This window comes from Ruditapes philippinarum, unplaced genomic scaffold (genome assembly GCF_026571515.1).
Source record: "Ruditapes philippinarum isolate M1 unplaced genomic scaffold, ASM2657151v2 ctg1029_1_1_1_1, whole genome shotgun sequence".
Classification (NCBI taxonomy): domain Eukaryota; kingdom Metazoa; phylum Mollusca; class Bivalvia; order Venerida; family Veneridae; genus Ruditapes; species Ruditapes philippinarum.
The window spans coordinates 579,083-602,563 of record NW_026858064.1 but is presented as its reverse complement, the minus strand read 5'-3'; the positions used below and the strand labels follow the sequence as shown (position 1 = coordinate 602,563).

The following is a 23,481-nucleotide window of genomic DNA, read 5'->3' as shown; positions in this document are numbered from 1 at the left end:
GTTAGCTATATTTAATTGTGAGGTAACTGTATTTCAATGAGAGTTAGTTATATTTAGTTGTGAGGTAACTGTATTTCATTGTGAGTTAACTATATTTAATTGTGAGGTAACTATATTTCATTGTGAATTAGTTAGGTATATGTCATTGTGAATTTGCTTTATGTCCAATTGGCTTTATTTCATTGTTTATGCATTGGATATTTACAGAACACGCTGGAAGACTTTATGGGAAGGGGAACCAACTTTAGCTGGGCCAACTTCCAGAATGTTCTGCCCATCACTTGAAAAATCTCCATTTCCCACAGAGTAAGTCTTGTACAACAACTATAATTTCTTTAACGCTAAAATGAGATATGTGGCTTAATTCACAGAAAATTAAGTATATCTAGAAAAACAATTCACCAACGTTATTAAAATATGTAGAAATTTTATTTGAATACTTACTTTGCAAATACTTATTTTCCTTTGTTAAGTATTTATTGATCATGCATACATTCAATGGGTCTGTATTTTTTATGCTGTGCTTATTTTTATGTTGCATACAATGGCCAAGTTGTTCTTTGCACATTGACAGGGTCATGGTCACCTAAGCTAAAAATAGATTTTCCTCCATCTCCTAACAATAAGGCTTTGTTATATAGTTACCATAGTGATATCAAAGGGCTTTAATCAATTTCCCTGATATTCTTTTAGATTCTAAGATATTTATAGGTTTATATAGGTTTAATTATCATGTGACGATATGTTACTATTTATAGCGATATGTTACTATTTAAAGCAATATGTTACTATTTATAGCAACATGTTACTATTTATAGCGATATGTTACTATTTACAATGATATGTTACTATTTATAGCCATTTGTTACTATTTATAGTGATATGTTACTATTTATAGCGAGATGTTACTATTTATAGCTTGATTCGACTGGAGTTGTGTCATAAACTGGTACATTATTACACAGAGCTCGACTATGTTGTGTTGTATGGGACAATATCTCAAGAAGAAGAAGAAGAAAAAACAATGGTTTATTCCCGGTGTTTGGTGTCTGGTAAATTTTTTTAAATATTATTACAGGATATTGAATGAGTGTAAGTTTAATAATGAATTTATTGAACAAGTTGAATAGAATTATATTATGCGAGCCTCTGGCAAGCATAATATTATTTTATTTTATTGAAGGAGTTAAATAAATTACACAAATTTAATATTCTAATTATCACAATTCAAAAATAAAGACCATTTAAAGTGAAAAAGAATCATTATAGTATAATTCTAACATTTAGTGTGTCTTAATGCTATGTTTATATAATGCAAATGATGCCTTTTCAAAATATATGCACCGCTGTGCAATATCATTTTTATGGAGTAGCTAAATCGGCACAGGTATGTATGTGATAAAAAGCTTTATTTGCTAAAAGTTGAGTTAACATGTAAAGAAAAATGCAAGTTTTAAAGGTGATACATCTTCAAGGCAAGGTTGGTTAAAGTCGGGTAAAGTGTTGAGTATGCTGTCATTTATGTGTGGAGAGTTGGTGTTCAAATGATTAATGATAAAACTTTCAGTGTTGTGTGCAAGCATCAGTATTCAATTTTGGATAATTATATGTGAAAGTTTCAAAATATTCAATGCATTTCACTTAAAAAATCTTCTTTTAAAAAACCAAAATAGCTAGAGCTTTGATATAAAGCATGAAACATCTTGTAGTGGGTGTCTACCAAGTTTGTTCAAATAAAAGCCCTGGGGTAAAAATTGGCCCCGTCCCAGGGGAGTCATTGTTTTTCCCTTTATGTATATAGTATAATCTTAAAAAATCTGCTTTGAAAAACCCCAAAGAGCTAGAGCTAAGATATTTAGCATGAAACATCTTCTAATGGGTGTCTACCAAGTTTGTTCAAATAAGGGCTCTTGGGTTAAAATTGGCCCCACCCCAGGGGTCATTGATTTTCCTTATATGTGTATAGTAAAACTTTAAAAAAAATATTTTAAAGAAAACCCAAAGAGCTTGAGTTTAGATACTAAGCATGAAATATCTTCTATTGAGTGTCTACCAAGTTTGTTCAAATAAAAGCCCTGGGGTCAAAACTGGCCCATCCCAGGGGGGGGTCATTGTTTTTCCCTATGTATATAGTAAAAACTTAAAAAATCTTGTAAAAACCCCAAAGAGCTAGAGCTTAGATATTTATCACGAAACATCTTCAAATGGGTGTCTTCCAAGTTTGTTCAAATAAAAGCTCCTGGTTTAAAATTGGCCTTGGCCCAGGGGCCTTTATATTGGTGAGCGATTTCAGGGCTATCATGGCCCTCTTGTTTTTATTTACAACGCATTTCATTTTCACAGATAAAGAAGGGGATCACATGACACAGGTCTCCATGGCAATGACGCAATTCGAAAATTTAAATATCGGTTCAAAATCTGGTTCCCCGCCCAGATCTGAAGTCTCAACAAGTCAAGAGGGATCCAGTCAAGGGAAATCAAAAACATTAGAGATCTTCAGTAACAATAAATTAGAAAAAGGAAGTGAATGTTACGAACTTGGGGAAGTGAATGTACTGGGGGAAATGATATCACATGGAGAAGTGAATCAACAGATAAGTGAGGAGTTTGAACCAGAATCTGACAATGGATTCTTTGATTTATTACCAGTGAGTATTGCTTTGTTTAAAGTGTCAAATAATCAGATTTTATCCTACTCCATAATTTGCATATTTCACCTTTTGTTTTGCTTATTTAAGCCTTTTATTTCATGTTATGATGACTTAATTCGCATTATGTCATTCGTTTTGCAATACTATACCTTTATTTGCATTATTACGCGTTTATTTGGGAACTACACCTTTTTTTCCGCGTAATTACACCTTTTGATTTCTGCTATAATGCCTTTATCCGTGTTACAATACCTTATAACTTATAGAATTTAATTTCTTTACAAATCACTTTTTTTGTAGTGGCTGGGGTGGAGGGGTTGGAGTATTTTTGTCATTCTTAGCTTCATTTGAGTTTAAAGCGTTTAAATGCTTTTTTCATTTTGGGCCATTTGGTAAAATTAAAATGATTTTTGTGGAAAAACAGAATGAGGGTATGGTCTGATATTTTGCATTCAAGTTATTGGTCCAGACCTACATCAAATGGTACAAATATATCTAAACATATTTCCAGTCACATCATGTCAAAGAAATCTCAGTGGAGTCCCTTTAATGTGAAAGATAAAGGTAAAGTTAACCACTTGCCCCTCACCGCTGTGGAAATGAATCCCGAAAGGGACTTTGAATTCTTTCATATGAGGAAGTTATCCAGCTAGCTTATGGAACGTTGGTGGTTCTACTCAGGTACCCGATCATGCCTGAAATAATGCATGGAAGGGTACCTGAGGTCTTCCTCCACCAATAAAGCTATACTGTGTCGGTGTGATGTAAAACCCAATCAAACAAACAAACAAAGGTAAAATTTGCTTTTTGTGTCTTAAAGTGACCTTTAAGTCCAATTTCATGCAGTCTAATTATGAGATGAAATATGTTTTGAATTCTCAAGTAATTTACAGAAAATGGTTACTTGGAAACGTTTAAAACCAATTGTCATAAGACTCTTTTGTAAACAGAATGTTTTGGACTTGTTTATTTGATGTTTTTTTATGACTAGACATAGAAATGGGTTTGTTTTTCATGTTTTTCTACCAATACCAATTCACAATCTGATAATTTTGAATTGCCAAACAAGTTGTTTACTTGATGCAAATTGTTTACTGTACTTTACTATAGGCATCTGACTCATGCTTATTAAATCAAATAGGAACTATGTTATTATATAAGTGATTTTAGACCAACTAAGAGACACAGGGATTTTTTTTTTGCTTATTGTATAGCAGATATTCTGTCTATTTCAAATTGAAAATAGTATGTTATTTTCCCAATTCACAGAAAAAAATTCCCAATTGAAAGTCACAAAATATAAATATTTAATAATAAATTCTAAAACATTTGAAGATGCCATCCTAGATGGTGATTCTTTAACCACTACAAAATTTAAATCATGCATAATTTCCCAATTTTTAACAAAACATCGCTGAAATTCCCAATTCCATGGGTATGGGTCATGTTCCCAAAATCCTGGGGAAAAAAAGATTGAGACATTCTGCATATTTAATGCAATATTTGTTGTGATGTACATGTATTATATCCAGATTTCTGGTCACAATTTTTGTGCAGTAAAACATTGCATTTGCCTACATGTATTTTGATGTGATGCAATGACAGTAAAATATCTGTGAAATAAGTCTCTTCTTGGGCGTGATGGAGATTTGAAGGTATTTACCTTACTTCTGAATAGGGGGAGGGTATTTACCTTACTTCTGAATAGGGGGAGGGTATTAACCTTACTTCTGAATAGGGGGAGGGTATTTACCTTCCTTCTGAATAGGGGGATGGGTATTTACCTTACTTCTGAATAGGGGCAGGGTATTTACCTTCCTTCTGAAAAGGGGAGTGTATTTACCTTACTTTTGAATAGGGGGAGGGTATTTACCTTCCTTCTGAATAGGAGGATGGGTATTTACCTTACTTCTGAATAGGGGCAGGGTATTTACCTTCCTTCTGAATAGGGGGAGTGTATTTACCTTCCTTCTGAATATGGGGAGGGTATTAACCTTACTTCTGAATAGGGGGATGGGTATTTACCTTCCTTCTGAATAGGGGGATGGGTATTTACCTTACTTCTGAATAGGGGGTTGGGTATTTTTGTAACCTGACTTCTGAATGGGGGAGGGCAGATATTTACCTTACTTCTGAATAAGAGAGGGGGTATTAATCTTGCTTCTGAGTACAGGGGAGGGTCTTTACCTTACTTTTAGCTTCTTACTTATAATTGATACATTAATGTTAATTTTTATATATTCCAGGAAGAGGTTATTCAGGTAATCTTGAGTTTTCTAGATGTGTTATCACTATGCAGAGTGGCTAGAAGTTCAAAGTAAGTTAAAAATAGAAATATTTTGTATTGTCCGGGTGCATTTTTGTGTTGTCTCTACAGAGGAGTCGCGACATATAGGGATCACTTCTCCGTTCTCTGTCTGTCCATCTGTTCGTCAGTCACAAAACTTGTCCAGATTACTCCTCAGAAACTACTGGTGCAATTTCATCCAAACTTTATAGGAATGATCAATACCTAGTCTAGTTGCGCATATTGTCAGCATTAAGTAATTTCCGGTTCATTGATATGGCCCTTTAATGATTTTTGTGTGGCCTCTACGGAGTAGTGGCGACATATAGGGATCACTTCTCCGTCGTCTGTCTGTCCGTCTTTCCAAAACTTGTCCGGACTACTCCTCATAAACTACTGGTGCAATTTCATCCAAACTTTACAGGAATGATCAGTACCAAGTCTAGTTGTGCATATTGTCAGCATTTTCCGGTTCAATGATTTTTGTCAGAGTTATGGCCCTTTAATAATTTTTAGCTCAGGGTGAGCTTTTGTGATCGCTTTTCGTCCGGCGTCCGTCCGTCTGTCGTCCGTCCGTCGTCCGTAAACTTTTGCTTTAAATGACATCTCCTCATAAACCACTGAGCCAATTTCATCCAAACTTCACAGGAATGTTCCTTTGGTGGTCACCTTTAAAAATTGTTCAAAGAATTTAATTCCATGCAGAACTCTGGTTGCCATGGCAACCGAAAGAAAAATCTTTAAATATCTTCTTTTAAACAACCCTAAGAGCTAGAGCTTAGATATTTGGCATGAAACATCTTCTAATGAGTGTCTACCAAGTTTGTTCAAATAAAAGCCCTGGGGTCAAAATTGGTCCCGCCCCGGGGGGTCATTGATTTTCCCTATATGCATATAGTAAAAACTTAAAAAATCTTCTTTTAAAGAACTGTAAGAGCTAGAGCTTAGATATTTGGCATGAAACATCTTCTAGTGAATGTCTACCAAGTTTGTTCAAATAAAAGCCCTGGGGTCCAAATTGGCCCCACTCCAGGGGGTCATTGATTTTCCCTATATGCATAAAGTAAAAACTTAAAAAATCTTCTTTTAAAGAACCCAAAGAGCTAGAGCTAAGATATTTGGCATGAAACATCTTCTAGTGAATGTCTACCAAGTTTGTTCAAATAAAAGCCCTGGGGTCAAAATTGGCCCTGCCCCGGGGGTCATTGATTTTCCCTATATGCATATAGTAAAAACTTAAAAAATCTTCTTTAAAAGAATCGTAAGAGCTAGAGCTTAGATATTTGGCATGAAACATCTTCTAGTGAATGTCTACCAAGTTTGTTCAAATAAAAGCCCTGGGGTCAAAATTGGCCCCGCCCCAGGGGGTCATTGATTTTCCTTATATGCATATAGTAAAAACTTATAAAATCTTCTTTTAAAGAACCCAAAGAGCTAGAGCTAAGATATTTAGCATGAGACATGTTCTAATGGGTGTCTACCAAGTATGTTCAAATAAAAGCCCTGGGGTCAAAACTGGCCCCGCCCCGGGGGTCATTGATTTTCCTTATATACATAGCAAAAACTTAAAAATCTTCTTTGAAAAAACCCAAATAACTAGAGTTTAGATATTAAGCATGAAACATCTTTAAGTAAATATCTACAAAGTTTGTTCAAATAAAAGCCCAGGGGTCAAAACTGGCCCTGCCCGAGGGGTGTCATTGTTTTTAACTATATGTGTATAGTAAAAAATTAAAAAATCTTCTTTTAAAAAACCCAATGAGCTAGAACTTAGATGTTTTGCATGAAACATCTTCTTATGGGTGTCTACCAAGTCTGTTCAAATAAACAAATAAAAGCCCTTGGGTAAAAATTGGGCCGGGGGGGGGGGGGCTATATACAGGTGAGCGACCTCAGGGCCATCATGGCCCTCTTGTTATTTTTAAAGTTTGTCCGGACTACTTCTCTTATACCACTAATGCAATTTCAGGACTACTTCTCTTATACCACTAATGCAATTTCAATGAAACTTTACAGGATTGATCTGTAGCTCAAGTCCTTGCGCATATTGCATGGGTTTTCCAGTTGAATGATTTTTGGCCGAGTTATTGCCCTTTGATAAAAAAGGTGTTTTTTTCTGTGTGTTGCCAGATACACAAAAGCTTGTCCGGACTACTCCTCATAAACTAATGGTGCAATTTCATCCAAACTTTTCAGGAATGATCAGTACCAAGTCTAGTTGTGCACTGTTCGTCTGTCTGTCCGTCTGTCACAAAACTTGTCCCAACATGAAATTGGCCATCATGAGGCGACACATGTGATCACTGATCGCTCTTGTTATTTCTAAAGTTTATTCAGACTACTTCTCTTATACCACTGAAGCAATTTCAGTGAAACTTTACAGGATTGATCTGTAGCTCATGTATTTGCTTATATTACATGAGTTTTTTGGTTGAATGATTTTTAGCAGAGTGATTTTACTTTGAATTAAAAAAAAAATGTGTTTTGCCCTGGCAATATTTTTTTGTCTCCTGCTGCACAATAGCTGCAACATGTAATTGGCTATCATATGAGACACATGTGATCACTGATCGCTCTTGTTAAAAAAAGGAAACATTTTAAGAATTTTCCATGATGTATGTGACAGAGTGCATGTTGAGATGTTTACTAATATTATATAGGAAATACATGAATAACAAATTAGTGGCCACAACTAAAATAATGAGTGTCTTTCGTCTCCCAAGAGCGGATACATAATCCTTCCCGTAAAAAAGGGATTGTGTATTCTTGAACACAGTGTGTACAGCTAGTACATGTATATATTAAAGGAACTCCACTGAGGTCCAAAAACCTAAAAAACATAAAATCAAAATTTCTCACAAAGATCAGCAGGAGCACTCAAAAGAGAAAGATATGCAAAAAGTAATTCAGAAATATACAAAAATGAACTCAGATATAAATAAGAAAACTGTAATTTTTGCTTTTTTTGCCCGATTTGAATGAAAAACGTAGGTCATTTTTCACAATCTGTAAAATGGTGTGAAGGAATGATCTGAAATTTTACACACAAGTTATTAGTCATGACTGACATCAAATGGAACATTAATCTCAAAAATTTATTTCCAGTCCCGTCATGTCAAAAAAAAACTCAGTGAAGTCCCTTTAACATATTTATAGTATTATGCTCTGGGCATTTATTGATATTGTTAAAGCTTAGATATTTGGTATGAAACATTGTCTAGTGGACCTCTACCAAAATCGTTGAAGTTTTAGTCCTGTGGTCAAACGAGGTTGCACCTCGGAGGGGGGGGGGGGTGCATGGGTTCTCAAATCAATAATTTGTGTTTTTATTGTTTACAGATTATTATACAAACATAGCTACGACTCACTGCAGTACACAGAATTGAACTTACAACCTCACTGGCCTCAGGTTTGTACAGAATATGAGTTAGTCTATAATAATATTGACTTTAAATGAAAACTATTTTACTAAGAATTGGAAGGTTACAAATAATATGCTATTGTCATAGTTGTTACTTTTTAGATGGACTAGTCGAAAAATAGAAAGAGCCCAGGTGTTGGCGTCAAAATTTGGTTAAGTTTTTGTGTGCAAGTTGGGATCTACAAAACTACTGAAGGAATTAGGTTGAAACTTCACACACTAATTTGAGAGCATAATATCCATGATCTGTAATTATAACATGGATTTTGACAGAATTATGGTCCTTTTCTAACTTAGAGAATTGTACATTATCAAGGCTTTTGTTTTACTATCAAGCATTGAGAATAGTCAAGAACGCTGGACAGCTCATTTAGTATCTTTATCTAAATTGTTAAGTAGTTTTAATACAGTACTTTACTTTAAAATAATTGTAAACTCACTTTTACAATGGATAGACAGGAGGAAAGAAGGAATTATTTATTACACATAGGTGTAATAAAAATATTTACATGTATACATTTTTCAGGTAAATGACATTGCATTAGAAAGTCTTCATAATAGAAGTAGGTTTCTTCAGAGACTTAACCTGTCCTGGTGCCATGGAAATATTGTTTCTGAGGACTCTTTTTGTAGGTAAGACCATGGAAATATTGTTTCTGAGGACTCTTTTTGTAGGTAAGACCATGGAAATATTGTTTCTGAGGGCTCTTTTTGTAGGTAAGACCATGTAAATATTGTTTCTGATGACTTTTTGTAAATAAGCAAGGCCGTCGTCGATGGTCCGGCCGGTCCGGTCTTGGCCGGACCAATATTTTGGCCAAAAATGAGTGTAAAAAAAACAACAAACAACACATCGCTGATTAGCAATTTGGCACTTAACTAGCTCCTTATGCAATGCGCGGTATATATATAATATACAAACATGACGCGAAGAAACAACTGGACACAATTAATTGACCATGTATATGTAGGGGTTCTACGAAGTCAAGTTCGAGTAATTTTTCGGTGTAATGCTCGCACACGACATCCTAGCATTGACAGACAACCTCAGCAAGTTTCATTGTCTGCATCCGAGGGCCAGCGGCTAGCAGAGCGGACTCTAAATAGTTTGATAGACATGAGATCAGACAACAGTTTTGATTCTTTATGGAATAAACTTCAATGTGAGAGTGATCGCGTCTGTGTTAACGATCCAAATGTTCCGTGGAAGAGAAGGGCGCCCACACGATTCGAGATGGGGCACGATGTTGGCTACCACCCCGTTACAGTGCAGGACGTGCTCCTGCCTAAGTACTTTGAAGCAATTGATCTTGCCATCGCCAGTGTTAAAGATATATTTGACCAACCGGGATATCGCGTACTTCAAACGTACGTGGAGAATTTACTTATAAAGGCCACACAACCTTTGAAGACCGAGTCCACTAGAGAACTTGGTTCTGTGGTAACGATATTAACCGAGACATGTTAGATGCGCAGCTTCAGCTGCTACGTTCACATTTTGACAAATCAGTAAATAGAATATAGAATATTTTGAAATTTGCGTCAGAACAGACGGTGCTAGAACGAGCACTGTTCTCTGCGGTCGTTGTGTTGTTAAAGATTTTGTTAGTTATGCCTGCTACTAATGCTACCAGCGAAAGGACATTCTCGGCGTTCAGAAGAATTAAGACATACCTGAGATCGACAATGTCTCAAGTACGTTTGAACAATCTAATGGTGTTAACTGGACAGATCCACTCAACTTACGTGTAATTGCCGATGAGTTCATTACTACCAGAGAACGACGGCGATGTGTTTTTGGAAAATTTACATAAAATGAGACTGTGTTGTGTAAGATTATTGTTAACAAAATACAAGTTACTCTAAACAAAAAGTGGCTATTGTTGACTCGTTATGTACTATTCTTTCATCATGTGATCGATTGTTATTTAAGCTTATACCATTGTGTGATTTATGCTAAACAATAATCCACGTACTGTAATATTTCTTTTATTTGTTTATTTATAAGCATCAGATAAAAATGCATCTAAAGAATTATAATAACATCAGTTATTGTTTATTTTTCATTTGCCAAATATCAATTACATGTATTCATCTTTTATGTACACCTGTCCGTCCGTCATGCGACCCTTGAAACTTACGACGCACTTAATTAAATCTGTAAAAAAATCGTTGACAAATTACTATAACATGTACTAGCGGCAGGCTGTAAACTGTGCCAAATATACGGGAAAACGCCCCTGAGGGCATCCTAGAATAAAAAAATTTCCGGGGGAGCATGCCCCCGTACCCCCCTACATTCTACCTAAAACCAATCAAATTGGCCGCACCAATCACAAAATCGTGACGACGGGCCTGATAAGACCATGGAAATATTGTTTCTGAGGGCTCTTTGTTGGTAAGACCATGGAAATATTGTTTCTGAGGGCTTTTATTGTAGTTAAGACCATGGAAATATTATTTCTGAGGGCTCTTTTTGTAGATAAGACCATGGAAATATTGTATTTTATGGCTCTTTTTTGTAGGTAAGACAATGAAAATATTATTTCTGAGGGCTCTTTTTTAGGTAAGACCATGGAAATATTGTTTCTGAGGGCTCTTTTTGTAGGTAAGACCATGTAAATATTGTGTTTTGTAGGTAAGACAATGTAAATGTTGTTTTTAAAGTCTGTAAGACCATGAGAAATCTTTTTTAAAGATTTTTCTGATAGCAAGACCATTTAAATACTGTTTCAAAAAGGTCTTTCTGTTTGGAAGACCATGGAAATGTTGTTATTTAAACATTTTCCTACTGACAAATCATGGAAATACTGTTTTGTTATAGAAACATGGAAAAAAAACTTTGTGTTAAACATTAATTTTTGCATGTGATGATCAGTGGAATCAGTGGACGTATTAGTACCTTTTTTGTAACGATGGAAATGCAATACATTGAATGTTATTATAATTCTTCCATGGTTTGTTGTCCTGTCTGATACTAAATACCATCAAAATAATTAAATAATTGTATTACAGATCTTCCATTATTGACCAATTCACTTTAATTTTGTTTGTAAAATGTTAATATTACTTAATTTTTTATATTTTCAGATATATCAAAGCATGCGGTCAAAATTTACAAGATCTTTATCTATCCTCATGCAGTTTTGTGACACAGATTTCTATACATGAGATATCTCAAAGTTGTCCGAATTTGAAAGGTCAGTTTTCAACTTAAATGTAGATGAAATTGAATTTTTTCAGAATGTTTAGATATATTTAAAGCTAAAAATTTATCAGGAATGATTTATTTTATTATAAGAGTAGGTTCCAGCTTGGTCAAGTATGGTATGCAGAATACATCTTGTATGTTTTAACTTTTAATTTAAATTCTGGTGCTGAAAGTTTTTATTTAATAATCTGTATTGATTTTATCTGTATTTCTTAAAGGGTCTTTGTTGAGTTTTTATGTGGAAAATATTATTTTCAAGGCTTGTGTACCATTTGATGTAGGTCTGGACTAATAACTTGTTTGTAAAATTTCAACATAATAATAGGTCACTGTACAAGGCCCATACCTCTTAACAAGGTTTTGACAGAATTTTGACCTTATTCACACAGTATTACCGGCGCCAGTGATGGCAGATCACTGCAGTGATGGCAGATAGCTGAAATTTACCACTCTGTACAGGTAGGTTAATGATTTGGTTAATATTATTATATTATACAAATACGGCCCATTTCATTGCTATGAAACTATTCTCCATTGATTGGAGATACTATTAGGTAATTTTGGACTTATTTTTCCTGTTTTTAGACTATTTTGAGCAGGTGAAAAGTGACATCTTCGGAAAAATCCGTGAAAATGCCTGTTTTTTGTTCAAAATATCTCAAGTTTTAACTGAATGGCAGGATTTCGTGTTGTTAATATAGACGTTCATCCATTGGGGTCACGCAAGCCAAATACTTACCCCATGAGTCTTTTCTTGAAAGTTTTACAGACGTTCAATCTGGTCCGGTCGAAGAAAAAATGCTGCCGTTGTAGGCAGATACTTATTTTAAATGCTGCCGTCAATGGCAGAAATACCACGAAAGTGGCTAACATTCTGACAGAAAATCAAGGTCAATCTTTTATCAATTCCTCTATTCTTTGCGCCCTTTTAGTCGGAATTGAGATGTTAATCTATCATTTCTAATATTTTCTCAAGATAGAAAAGTTATTAATGCGTTATGTGCATCGAAAAAGCTTTTTAGCAACACGCAGTTGCAATACAAAATGTGATGATTCAGTACGACCAAATTGCACTATAAATAGAGCAATTAACATGAAGAAATTCATTTTTCTATATTCATGCATGTGTGCTTGATCTGTTATGTCTGTCAGTTGCATGCATACAATACCATATGTATATTGAGTTTTGCAGCGCATAATTCACTCACTTTTCAAGACATAACGCCATTTGCATATTACAGCTGTAACTTCAGTAAGTGGATATTCATATGCTAGCATATGACATTATTTTCTCGAGGTAATAATGTTCATCGCTTTATGACATATAAAGGCTGAAATTTACTTAGTCGGCGTTAATGCAGCAGATTATAAGATACTAAATCGATGTAATAAAGGGGAGACTATTAACCTTGCAACTGACAAGATCTGTGGACATCAGTGTATCATAAAACAATGTATGTAAATGTAAAATGGTGATAAAGAGAATATTATCGACAGTTCAAATTTTTTTCTATAAAATCAAGTTCTTGAAAAAGACGACAAAGTGGATTCATTTCTTTAAACTTTCATATTTGAAATCACGTTGTATATACACCTTACTGTTAGTACTGTTGTTAATATTTTAGCATAGTAAATGTAATTCAAAGGCAAACTACAACGCGATTTCAAATATGAAAGTTTAAAGAAATGAATCCACTATGTCGTGTTTTTCAAGGACTTGATTTTATAGGGAAAAATTTGAACTGTCGATAATATTCTCTTTATCACCATTTTACATTTACATACATTGTTTTATGATACACTGATGTCCACAGATCTTGTCAGTTGCAAGGTTAATAGTCTCCCCTTTATTACATCGATTTAGTATCTTATAATCTGCTGCATTAACGCCGACTAAGTAAATTTCAGCCTTTATATGTCATAAAGCGATGAACATTATTACCTCGAGAAAATAATGTCATATGCTTGCACATGAATATCCACTTACTGAAGTTACAGCTGTAATATGCAAATGGCGTTATGTCTTGAAAAGGGAGTGAATTATGGGCTGCAAAACTCAATATACATATGGTATTGTATGCATGCAACTGACAGACATAACAGATCAAGCACACATGCATGAATATAGAAAAATGAATTTCTTCATGTTAATTGCTCTATTTATGGTGCAATTTGGTCGTACTGAATCATCACATTTTGTATTGCAACTGCGTGTTGCTAAAAAGCTTTTACGATGCACATACCGCATTAATAACTTTTCTATCTTGAGAAAATATTAGAAATGATAATTTATTATCTCTATTCCGACTAAAAGGGCGCAAAGAATAGAGGAATTGATAAAAGATTGACCTTGATTTTCTGTCAGAATGTTAGCCACTTTCATGGTATTTCTGCCATCGATGGCAACATTAAAATAAGTATCTGCCTACAACGGCAGCATTTCTTCGACCGGACCAGATTGAACGTCTGTAAAACTTTCAAGAAAAGACTCATGGGGTAGATATTTGGCTTGCGTGACCCCAATGGATGAACGTCTATATTAACAACACGAAATCCTGCCATTCAGTTAAAACTTGAAATATTTTGAACAAAAAAACAGACATTTTCATGGATTTTTCCAAAGCTGTCACTTTTAACCTGCTCAAAATAGTCTAAAATCTGGAAAAACGAGTTTTTGTTTGTTTCATTTTACGCCTTTTTCAACAGTATTTCAGTCATATAGGCGGATAGTTTCCTAACTATCGTTCCTGGAGAGTTACACCAGTACTAGACTACCTTCCTCCGCGCTAAACTACCAAAGCATCTCCCGGGGATCGAACCCATGTCAGAGAGGTAACTGGATTAGAAGTCATCGACTCTAACCCCTCGACCACGGAGGCGGTTGGAAAAACGAGTTAAAAATTACATAATAGTATCTCCAATCAATGGACAATAGTTTCATAGCAATGAAATGGGTCGTATTTGTGTAATATACTAATACCAACCAAATTTATAACCTACCTGTACCGAGCGGTAAATTTTCAGCTATCTGCCATCACTGGCGCCGGTAATACGGTGTGTTATTTGAAATTAAAAAATTGTACACCATCCAGACTTATTTTACTATCAAGGGCTGAGAATAGTCAAGCACACTGTCCTACTGATAGGTCTTGTTTTATTTTTCCAGAGTTGGATATAGGTAGTTGTAAGGAGATTGTAAGCAATGGTTTTTATGACATATCAAACCTGAAACACCTAGAAAGATTAAACCTTTACAGAACTAATATAGACCAAGATGCATTACTGCGTATAATTAGGTATGTCACTTTAATATTATTTTACTCGTCAGAAATAAGGGACAGGTTAGTCAATTAAACATTTTTTTACCTGTCAGGTATGTCAATTTTAACATTTTTTACTTCTTAGAATTAAAGGGACAGGTAAATAAATTTAATTTTTTTTATTTCTCAGAATTAAAGGTACAGGTAAGTCAATTTGGCTTTTTTATGCCCCCGCCATGTAATGGCCGGGGCATATAGTGTTACCCTGTTCCGTCCTTCCGTCATTCTGTCATTCCGTCATCATCAGTTTCCGTTCATTATCTTAGTAACGGTTGCACATATTCAACTGAAATTTGACATATGGATATGTCATGAGTAAATACAGGCCAAGTTCGAATTTGGTCATGGTTTGATGATTTTTGGTAGAGTTATGCCCCTTTTACTTTGAAAATAATATGAAATTTTCAGTTTCCGTTCATTATCTCCCCAACAGTACCAACATATTCAACTCAAATTTGACATATGGATATGTCATGAGAAAATACAGGTCAAGTTCGAATTTGGTCATGGTTCGATGATTTTTGGCAGAGTTATGCCCCTTTTACTTTGAAAATAATATGAAATTTTGAGTTTCCGTTCATTATCTCCACAACAGTACAACACATTCAACTCAAATTTGACAAATGGATATGTCATTAGAAAATACAGGTCAAGTTCGATTTTGTCATGGTTCGATGATTTTTGGCAGAGAAATGCCCCTTTTACTTTGAAAATAATATGAAATTTTCAGTTTCCGTTCATTATCTCCCCAACGGTACAACATTTTCAACTCAAATTTGACATATGGATATGTCATGAGAAAATACAGGTTAAGTTTGAATTTGGTCATGGTTCGATGATTTTTGGCAGAGTTATGCTCCTTTTACTTTGAAAATAATATGAAATTTTCAGTTTCTGTTTATATATCCTCAACAGTACAACACATTCAACTCAAATTTGACATATGGATATGTTTTTGGAATGCCCAGGCCCAGTTCGAATTTGTTCATTGTTCAATGATTTTTGGCAGAGTAATGCCCCTTTCACTTTGAAATTAATATGAAATTTACAGTTTCTGTTCATTATCTACCCAACAATGTTACATATTCAACTCAAATTTGACATATGGATATGTCAAAGGAATGGGCAGGTCAAGTTGGAATTTGGTCATGGTTCGATGATTTTTTTGGCAGAGTTATGTCCCTTTCACTTTGAAAATAATATAGATACATCTTAGGAATAAGCAGTTTAAGTTTGAATTTGGTCGTTACGGGTTCAATGATTTTCGACAAACTTATCTTTCTTGAATATTGGAAAAATTTTGAACTTTCAGTTTCAGCACTCATACTTTTGTGGAAATGTATGTAGCCATTATTTTGGCTACAAATATGAAATATGCTATTTTCAAAAGGTTAAGACTGAATAATTTCAGTGCCTTGAACATTGTATGGAAATGGTTTGTGTTAACATTGAAAAGTTTTAAGGGCTTTGAACTTAAAATGAAAACAATAATTTGTGCAAACAAATTTGGAACTAAATATTATAACATCTGAAATTTTGGCTGCATGCGGGGGCATCCGTGGCATGATGACACATTTCTAGTTTGTTCTCTGAATTAAAGGTTCTGGTACTTAGTCAATTAACATTTTTTATTTGTCAAAATTAAGGGATGTTTTAGTCCATTTAAACATTTTTAACTTGTCAGAAACAGGGAGATAAGTCAATTTAACATTTTTTAAAAGTCAGAAAACAGGGTGAGGTTATTCCATAGAACTTTTTTTACTTCTCAGAATTAAAGGGACAGGTTAGTCAATTTTAACATTTTTTTCTTCTTAGAATTAGAGGGACGGGTAAATTAATTTAACATTTTTTACTTCTAAGAATTAAAGGGACAGGTTAATCAATGTAAACATTTTTTACTTCTCAGAATTAAAGGGACAGTTTATTAAAATTTAAACATTGTAACCTCTCAGAATTATAAAAGAGACAGGTTGAAATTTATTCTTGTTTACATGATATTTTCAACCAAACTCATCCCTGCAATCTGCAATGCTGGGGATCAGTTCAACAATGACATTTAGAAAAGACAATTAACAGGTATTTTTTTCCGGTTAGCTAACAATAAACAGACATTCCTTTTTCCTTTACCTGGGGGTAAATAAGGTATATGTTCATGATTGAATACATTGGCACTGGTCTTCTTTCATTTTAAGGATTGAACTGTTAATAACCACCTCAAACTAAGGAGTGTAGATCGTTCACCTCTCCAGGACTTTTGTATGTTTACAAAATGTGTATTTCTGCTTTACCATTCTACAGCCTCATTGTATATTAGTATATAATAATGCTCCCATAGCCAAATTCTCTTTTCATGTATCACTGCCTTGTCGGAAGTTAAAGTTCAGATGATAAGTTCTTAATGATTATAGGAATATGAAATTGTTTCAGGGCCTCAAAAGGTCAGAGGTTAAATTGACTCTGATACTACATGTACTATGTAGAAACAGTCTCATCATAAAATACTCTAGGCAAAATTGTTAAAATGTTTGCAGTAGATGGGTGTCTTTGTTGTTGCATGTAAGGTGAAGGTCACACAGAGGTCAAATGACAAGGTCACATAAACATTTAATACAGGTGAAGGTCACACAGAGGTCAAATGACAAGGTCACATAAACACTTAATACAGATAAAGGTCATACAGAGGTCAATTTATAAGGTCACATAAACACTTGATACAGGTGAAGGTCACACAGAGGTCAAATGACAAGGTCACATAAACATTTAATACAGGTGAAGGTCACACAGAGGTTAAATGACAAGGTCACATAAACATTTAATACAGGTGAAGGTCATGCAGAGGTCAAATGACAAGGTCACATAAACACTTAATACAGGTGAAGGTCATACAGAGGTCAAATGACAAGGTCACATAAACACTTAATACAGTTGTACTTCAAATCCTTAAAAAAAATATCATTAATTGACAGTCGCCAGTAGAAGACAGTCATATTACCTGTCACTTTGTAGTATAGAAAGGAGCAGACAAGCTGTTTGAGACCTTTTTTCTGCATTTGACATTTGATCTGGCCACACGGTCTTGCGGATGACAGGACATTTACACAAAAAAATTCTAACACAATCCGCATTTTCCCTATTAAACAGACTTGTCAAAAGTGTGTGTAAATAACTAAATATGCAATAAAATTACTGTTGACAATCTATATTTAGACATGTGACATAACCATTAAAAATGTGATGCGCTGAAAATAAGTATGAAAACAAATCAGTTACAATCAAGCTTGAAATCAGGTACGGCATCATTTATTTGTCAATATCAAGTTAGAATTGAAATAATATATCCTAAGAAGTACTTTTATCGCTTAATAAAAATCACTGTTTGTAGTTCGGGTGCTCAGCATTACATCATTTGGGCTATTTCCTTGTGATATAATTCCTCGCATCCAAACTTCAAACAGTGATTTTATTTAGTGATAAAATCACTGTTTGGGAACTATAATTTAATTAATTTCTTAATTGACCAAACATTGAAGAAAAAATATATGTTGTTGTTTGTATGAAAGTTAGTAAAATATACTTAAATTATAGTCTCCTTTTTGATTTTTCAGGTCATGTACAGAATTAAAGCATCTGAATTTAGGATCAACAAACTGTGTCCATGTTTTTGATGAAATACTTTTAGCAATAGGTGAACATACAAAGTAAGTTTAAATAATTTTATCTTTAGAAATTTTTAAATCTCTTTACGAATCACACAGTCCTTGTGAAAATGTCTGAGGCCCACATGGAAGATAAGGAAACTGAATGTGCTAGCCTCATTAAATAAAGTTGTTACTTTCTTACTTATTTACTTACTAAATGTGTGTGAAAATCTACCTCAAGATGGTAAAATAATAAAAGAAAAGAAAGAAGAAAAATTCAATACGTGTCTAGTTAGGTTTGATGTGTAACTATTATTACTGATCTCCTAATTCAAAAAAGAAAAATAACAAAAAAAACATAATTTTCTTTGCATAATCTTCTTCATTAGTAAATAAATATCACTTAGTTTTTAGGGCTGCCAGTATATAAATGTTTTGGATGTATGCAGACAAAGTTCTCAAAGCTGAAATATTCAGATGAAGAAGTTGTTGTCTTTCAAACTTTAAATTTGAACTGAGTAAAATGATATATGGTACATTGAATAATGACCTTGTAAAAATAAGATTTTAGCTCAACTATTCAAAGAGAAGGGAGAGCTAATGTACTCGGCCCATCATAGGCATCACTTTGCATTTGTGTGAAAGTTGGTATCTCCAAAACTACTGAAGCCGATGGGTTGAAACTCACACACTTGCATAAAAGCAGGTTAATGTTCAAGGGCCATTACTCTATCATGGATTTTGACAGATTTATGGCCCTTTTTTGAACTTACAAAATTCTACATTATCCAGGCTCTTGTTTTACTATCAAGCACTGAGAATAGATGAGCATGCTGTCCTACTGACAGCTCTTGTTAATAGTGTCACATAAACACTTAATACAGGTGAAGGCCACACAGAGGTCAAATGACAATGTCAATGTCACATAAACACTTAATACAGGTGAAGGTCACACAGAGGTTAAATGATAAGGTCACATAAACACTATTTAAGAGACCTCTTGCAAGATTTTATTGTTGCTTTTCAAGCTGTATTTAGGCCTATAACCTAATCAATTATATTTATTGTATGTTAATAGAATCTTGAATTGAAGAAATCTACAAAAAAATCAAATATTTTGAGTATCATACAAGTGGTGTTAAAATAACAAAGGGAAGTAACTGTAACATTTTTATTTTCAGAAAATTAGTCTCCCTTGATGCCTGGAGATGTAGAACAGTTTCTAATGTAGGGGTTTCAGCATTAGCTGGGGGTTGTTCACATTTAGAGGAACTGGATTTAGGATGGTGGTAATGTGTTTTATATCTTTATGTGCTTTATGGTAATTTATCACATACCCGTGCCAATTTTGTGATTCCGTAAAGATGGTATTGTACGGCCAAGCATATATTTTGACAAAACGCCATTTATACAAACATAGTGTAAAGATGCTCTTAATGTAAAAAAAATAATGATTTTACTGCACTTTAAACAGTCTTTCTTTTGAGTATGTGATAAAAAGAATGTCATATTAATTTTGTGCAGGTTCATTACTAAATTTATTGAACTTGTTGAATAATATCATAGTTTCCTTGCCAGAGGCTCCCGTAATATAATTTTATTCAGCTCATTCAATAAATTCAGTATTGAACCTACACTCTTTCAATATGTTCCATTTATATGACTGATAAATGCCTTTGACAAATTGATAAATATCTTTGACTGTTAGATAAAGGTCTTTGACAGTTACATAAATGTCTTTGATATTTTGATAAGGTCATTGGCCATAAGATATCATATTTGTCTTTCATTCATCAAGGATTTGATAGCGACCTTATTAGCTTTGTTTGACTAAGAATCCAACAAACATATATTTTGTACATGCTTTAAAGGGACTCCACTGAGATTTTTATGACATGACAGGACTGGAAATATTTTATAATTTTTGAGATTTGTTTGTTTGATGAGGGTCTTGAATAATAAAGTGTGTGCAAAATTTCAGATCATTCGCCCACTTCGTTTTTCCAGAATAATTTTTTTTTTAATGTGAAAACTTACCAAAAATTTAAAAGCGTTGTTACGCTTTTTCACTCAAATCTGGCTTATTATAGCACAAAATAGGTTTTTCAATTTATCTCTAAGTATGTTTCTTAATAATCTTTTGCATGTCTTTCTGTTTTAAGTGCCCCAGTTGATGTATGTCAAAAATTCAATTTTCTACCAGCAAAGGATTTTTGGAGTGCCCATTAAATACTGGATATTTTTTTGTCTCTTTGCAATATAGAAATATATTTCACTAAACGAGCTCGAGTGACATTTAAACTGCAGGTGTTCACATGTGAAATATAATTTGATCCTCCGTGTGAAAACAAATAAATTTTCTATGATTACATGCTTTAAAATGGTTTTTATGTTGTTTTATTTTTTTATTGAATTGTACCTGGTAACATGTCATGTGCTTTTCTTCTTGAGGTCAAAAGGTCATCCGTTTATGATGTTACAATGATTATTATGATAACTGATTTGTAGATTTCTTTTACATTTATAACATTAAGTGCATAAATGTTGTTTGTATTTAGCTTTATGTTACATTTTTAGCTTCATTTTCCATAGAAAAATAAAGAAGCTATTATCATGACCCTTTGGTCAAGGTCACCCTTGGTCAAGGTCACCAAAAATGATAAACTGTATAGACTTTGTCTAGAGCATGCATGACTTCTACATGCATGGATGAATTTAATTATTCTTTAATTTAACTAATGACCACCATGACTTATGAACAAGGTCTTTCAGTCACAGTTCTAGGTCACACTTAGAGGTCAAGTTTAGTGTCACTATTAGAGGTCAAGTTCAAAGTCACATTTAGAGGTCAGAGGAAAAAGTTTATGCAGAGCAAACTTTCCACCCCTTTTCAAGGGATTTAAATATAACTTGAAATAATTATAAATCATTTTGAGAAGGGAGTGTGGTACGAAAAAAAATTCAAGTCTCTGTGGCCAAGGTCATGGTCACTTGCAGACAGGTCAATGGTCAGATAAAAAAATGATGAAAATGTGAGTATGGACTTCTTAGTCATCATGAATTGAGGGATACTAATGTAAATGGATTGCCATCACTGAGCACTAATGAGACAGGGTTTTTGTGTGTGAAATTTATGGCATTTTTGTTAAACTTTAATCAAATAACAGTTTTGAAACAATTTTTTTCAGCTCTGATGTCAAATCTTCAAGTTCATGCCTTATAGAACTAGTGAAAAATTGTCCGAATTTGAAAAAGTTGTTTCTAACTGCCAACAGGTGAGATACACATGACAAAATTTAAAGATATCTCAATTTTTTATCTACATCTAGAAGTGCATCAGTTACTTAATCAAAGATTAGGAACCTCAGTGGCAAGGTGGTTAAGGTCATTGACTTGGAACTCCTTGTCCTTCCTTGCTGCAGGTTCAAAATCCTTCCAGGGGGTTTGGATATTTACATGTGAGGAAGTTATTTGGTTAGCACACAGGTCAGTGATTCAACATAAATGCCTGGTTGCTCATGAACTAATGCATGGAGAAGGACCTGCGGTCTTGCTGAGAAAATCACCATAATTATGATCATAAGAATGCTAGGGTTACTTAAAACAAAAAGCAAATATGCTGGCTGTCTTAATTGTCAGAATACATTGTGATAGAATACATATGTTGTTAGTGTTGTGATAAGTAACTTATTTTGAGTGAAACTCATTGAAATTTTTATATCCAAACCTACTGAAACCTAATAATACTGCAAATATTTGGGAATGTTTTGCTACAGAATGTTTTTTTCCCTTAAATTGTATAGAAAATAAGTTATTTATTGAGCTTAACTCTAGACAAAACAATGCTAGAGTTTCTGTAATTCTAAACTTCAACAGTGTTTGAGTCAGTGAATTAAGAAGCCTGTTGTTATGATTGTTTAGGTGGTAATAGGGAAGGGGATGGGGGGAAGGGTATGTATAGTGAGGAATAGCAGAGTATGTATGATTGTCAAAGACTGAACATGCCTATACTGTTAATTCACTTAATTCCATAGGCATAAACTCCATGAATTTGACACAAAGCACATTTTCCAGGGTTCTTAAATTATGCAGACTGTTTATTTTTCCAAAAGGTTAAATATAAATAATCTACATGATACTGCTTAACAATCCATTCTGATTATGACTGTCAGGGAACTGTAAATAAAAGACATAATGTGATACAATACAATCTTACAGCAGACAAAAAGAAATTTCATTGGATCTTAAATTCCTGTATTGCCTATCCACGAAAACCAAAAAAATTAGTTCCTCACAAATAAAAATGATTTTGCAGTAATATACAGCTTTAGTTTCATTGTTAACAGAACGGTTTGTGATGCTGACCTACTGGCAATAGCTACATACAGTAAACACATGGAACAGTTAGACATCCTTGGTACCAGGCAAGTCACTGCCGATGCTGCTCAAAAGTAAGTTATTATTTTAGTACATATAATTTCACTGTAGCAGAACTACAGTAAAACTTCTGCAGAACATAACCCTATGGAAAGGCAAAGATTTAGGTTGGTCCTGAAAGGTGTTGCTGTACAGAGGTTAATTTTTCTCTTTTTAGAGAGGGTAAATGTTTTATTTTAGAGAGGTAAAAATTCTTGTTTTAGAGCAGTTAAATTTCTTGTTTTTGAGAGGTTTAAATTTTTGATTTAGAGAAGTTAAATGGCTTGTGTTAGAGAGGTTAAATTTTTCATTTTAGAGAGGTTCATTTTCTCACTTCAGAGTGGTTCATTTACCCATTTTAGAGAGGTTAAATAGATTTTAGAGAGATTATATTTTTTGTTTTAAATTTTTTTAGATTAAATTTTAACTTTGGGAATACATATTACTGTTAAAAAGAAGTAATTGCTCTGAAGACTGCCAGTCTGTAGAGGTTATACTGTATGTTTGAATGTGCATCAGGGTATTTTTTGTCAAAAT

The 23,481-nt window shown here is 33.9% G+C and overlaps 1 protein-coding gene across 2 annotated transcripts in view; it reads left to right on the top strand.

Annotated features, from left to right (window-relative positions):
- The window catches only part of LOC132751974 (F-box/LRR-repeat protein 4-like), a 34,007-nt gene that overhangs the window by 5,846 nt on the left and 4,680 nt on the right, over positions 1–23,481 (top strand). For both annotated transcript variants that reach the window (XM_060742208.1, XM_060742209.1), the window contains exons 5-16: positions 208–306; positions 919–1,052; positions 2,344–2,648; positions 4,898–4,968; positions 8,278–8,347; positions 8,886–8,992; positions 11,450–11,559; positions 14,737–14,866; positions 18,496–18,588; positions 19,710–19,817; positions 21,717–21,803; positions 22,875–22,979. In XM_060742208.1, the coding sequence (XP_060598191.1) occupies positions 208–306; positions 919–1,052; positions 2,344–2,648; positions 4,898–4,968; positions 8,278–8,347; positions 8,886–8,992; positions 11,450–11,559; positions 14,737–14,866; positions 18,496–18,588; positions 19,710–19,817; positions 21,717–21,803; positions 22,875–22,979 (1,419 nt within the window). The remainder of the gene's footprint in view (positions 1–207; positions 307–918; positions 1,053–2,343; positions 2,649–4,897; positions 4,969–8,277; positions 8,348–8,885; positions 8,993–11,449; positions 11,560–14,736; positions 14,867–18,495; positions 18,589–19,709; positions 19,818–21,716; positions 21,804–22,874; positions 22,980–23,481) is intronic.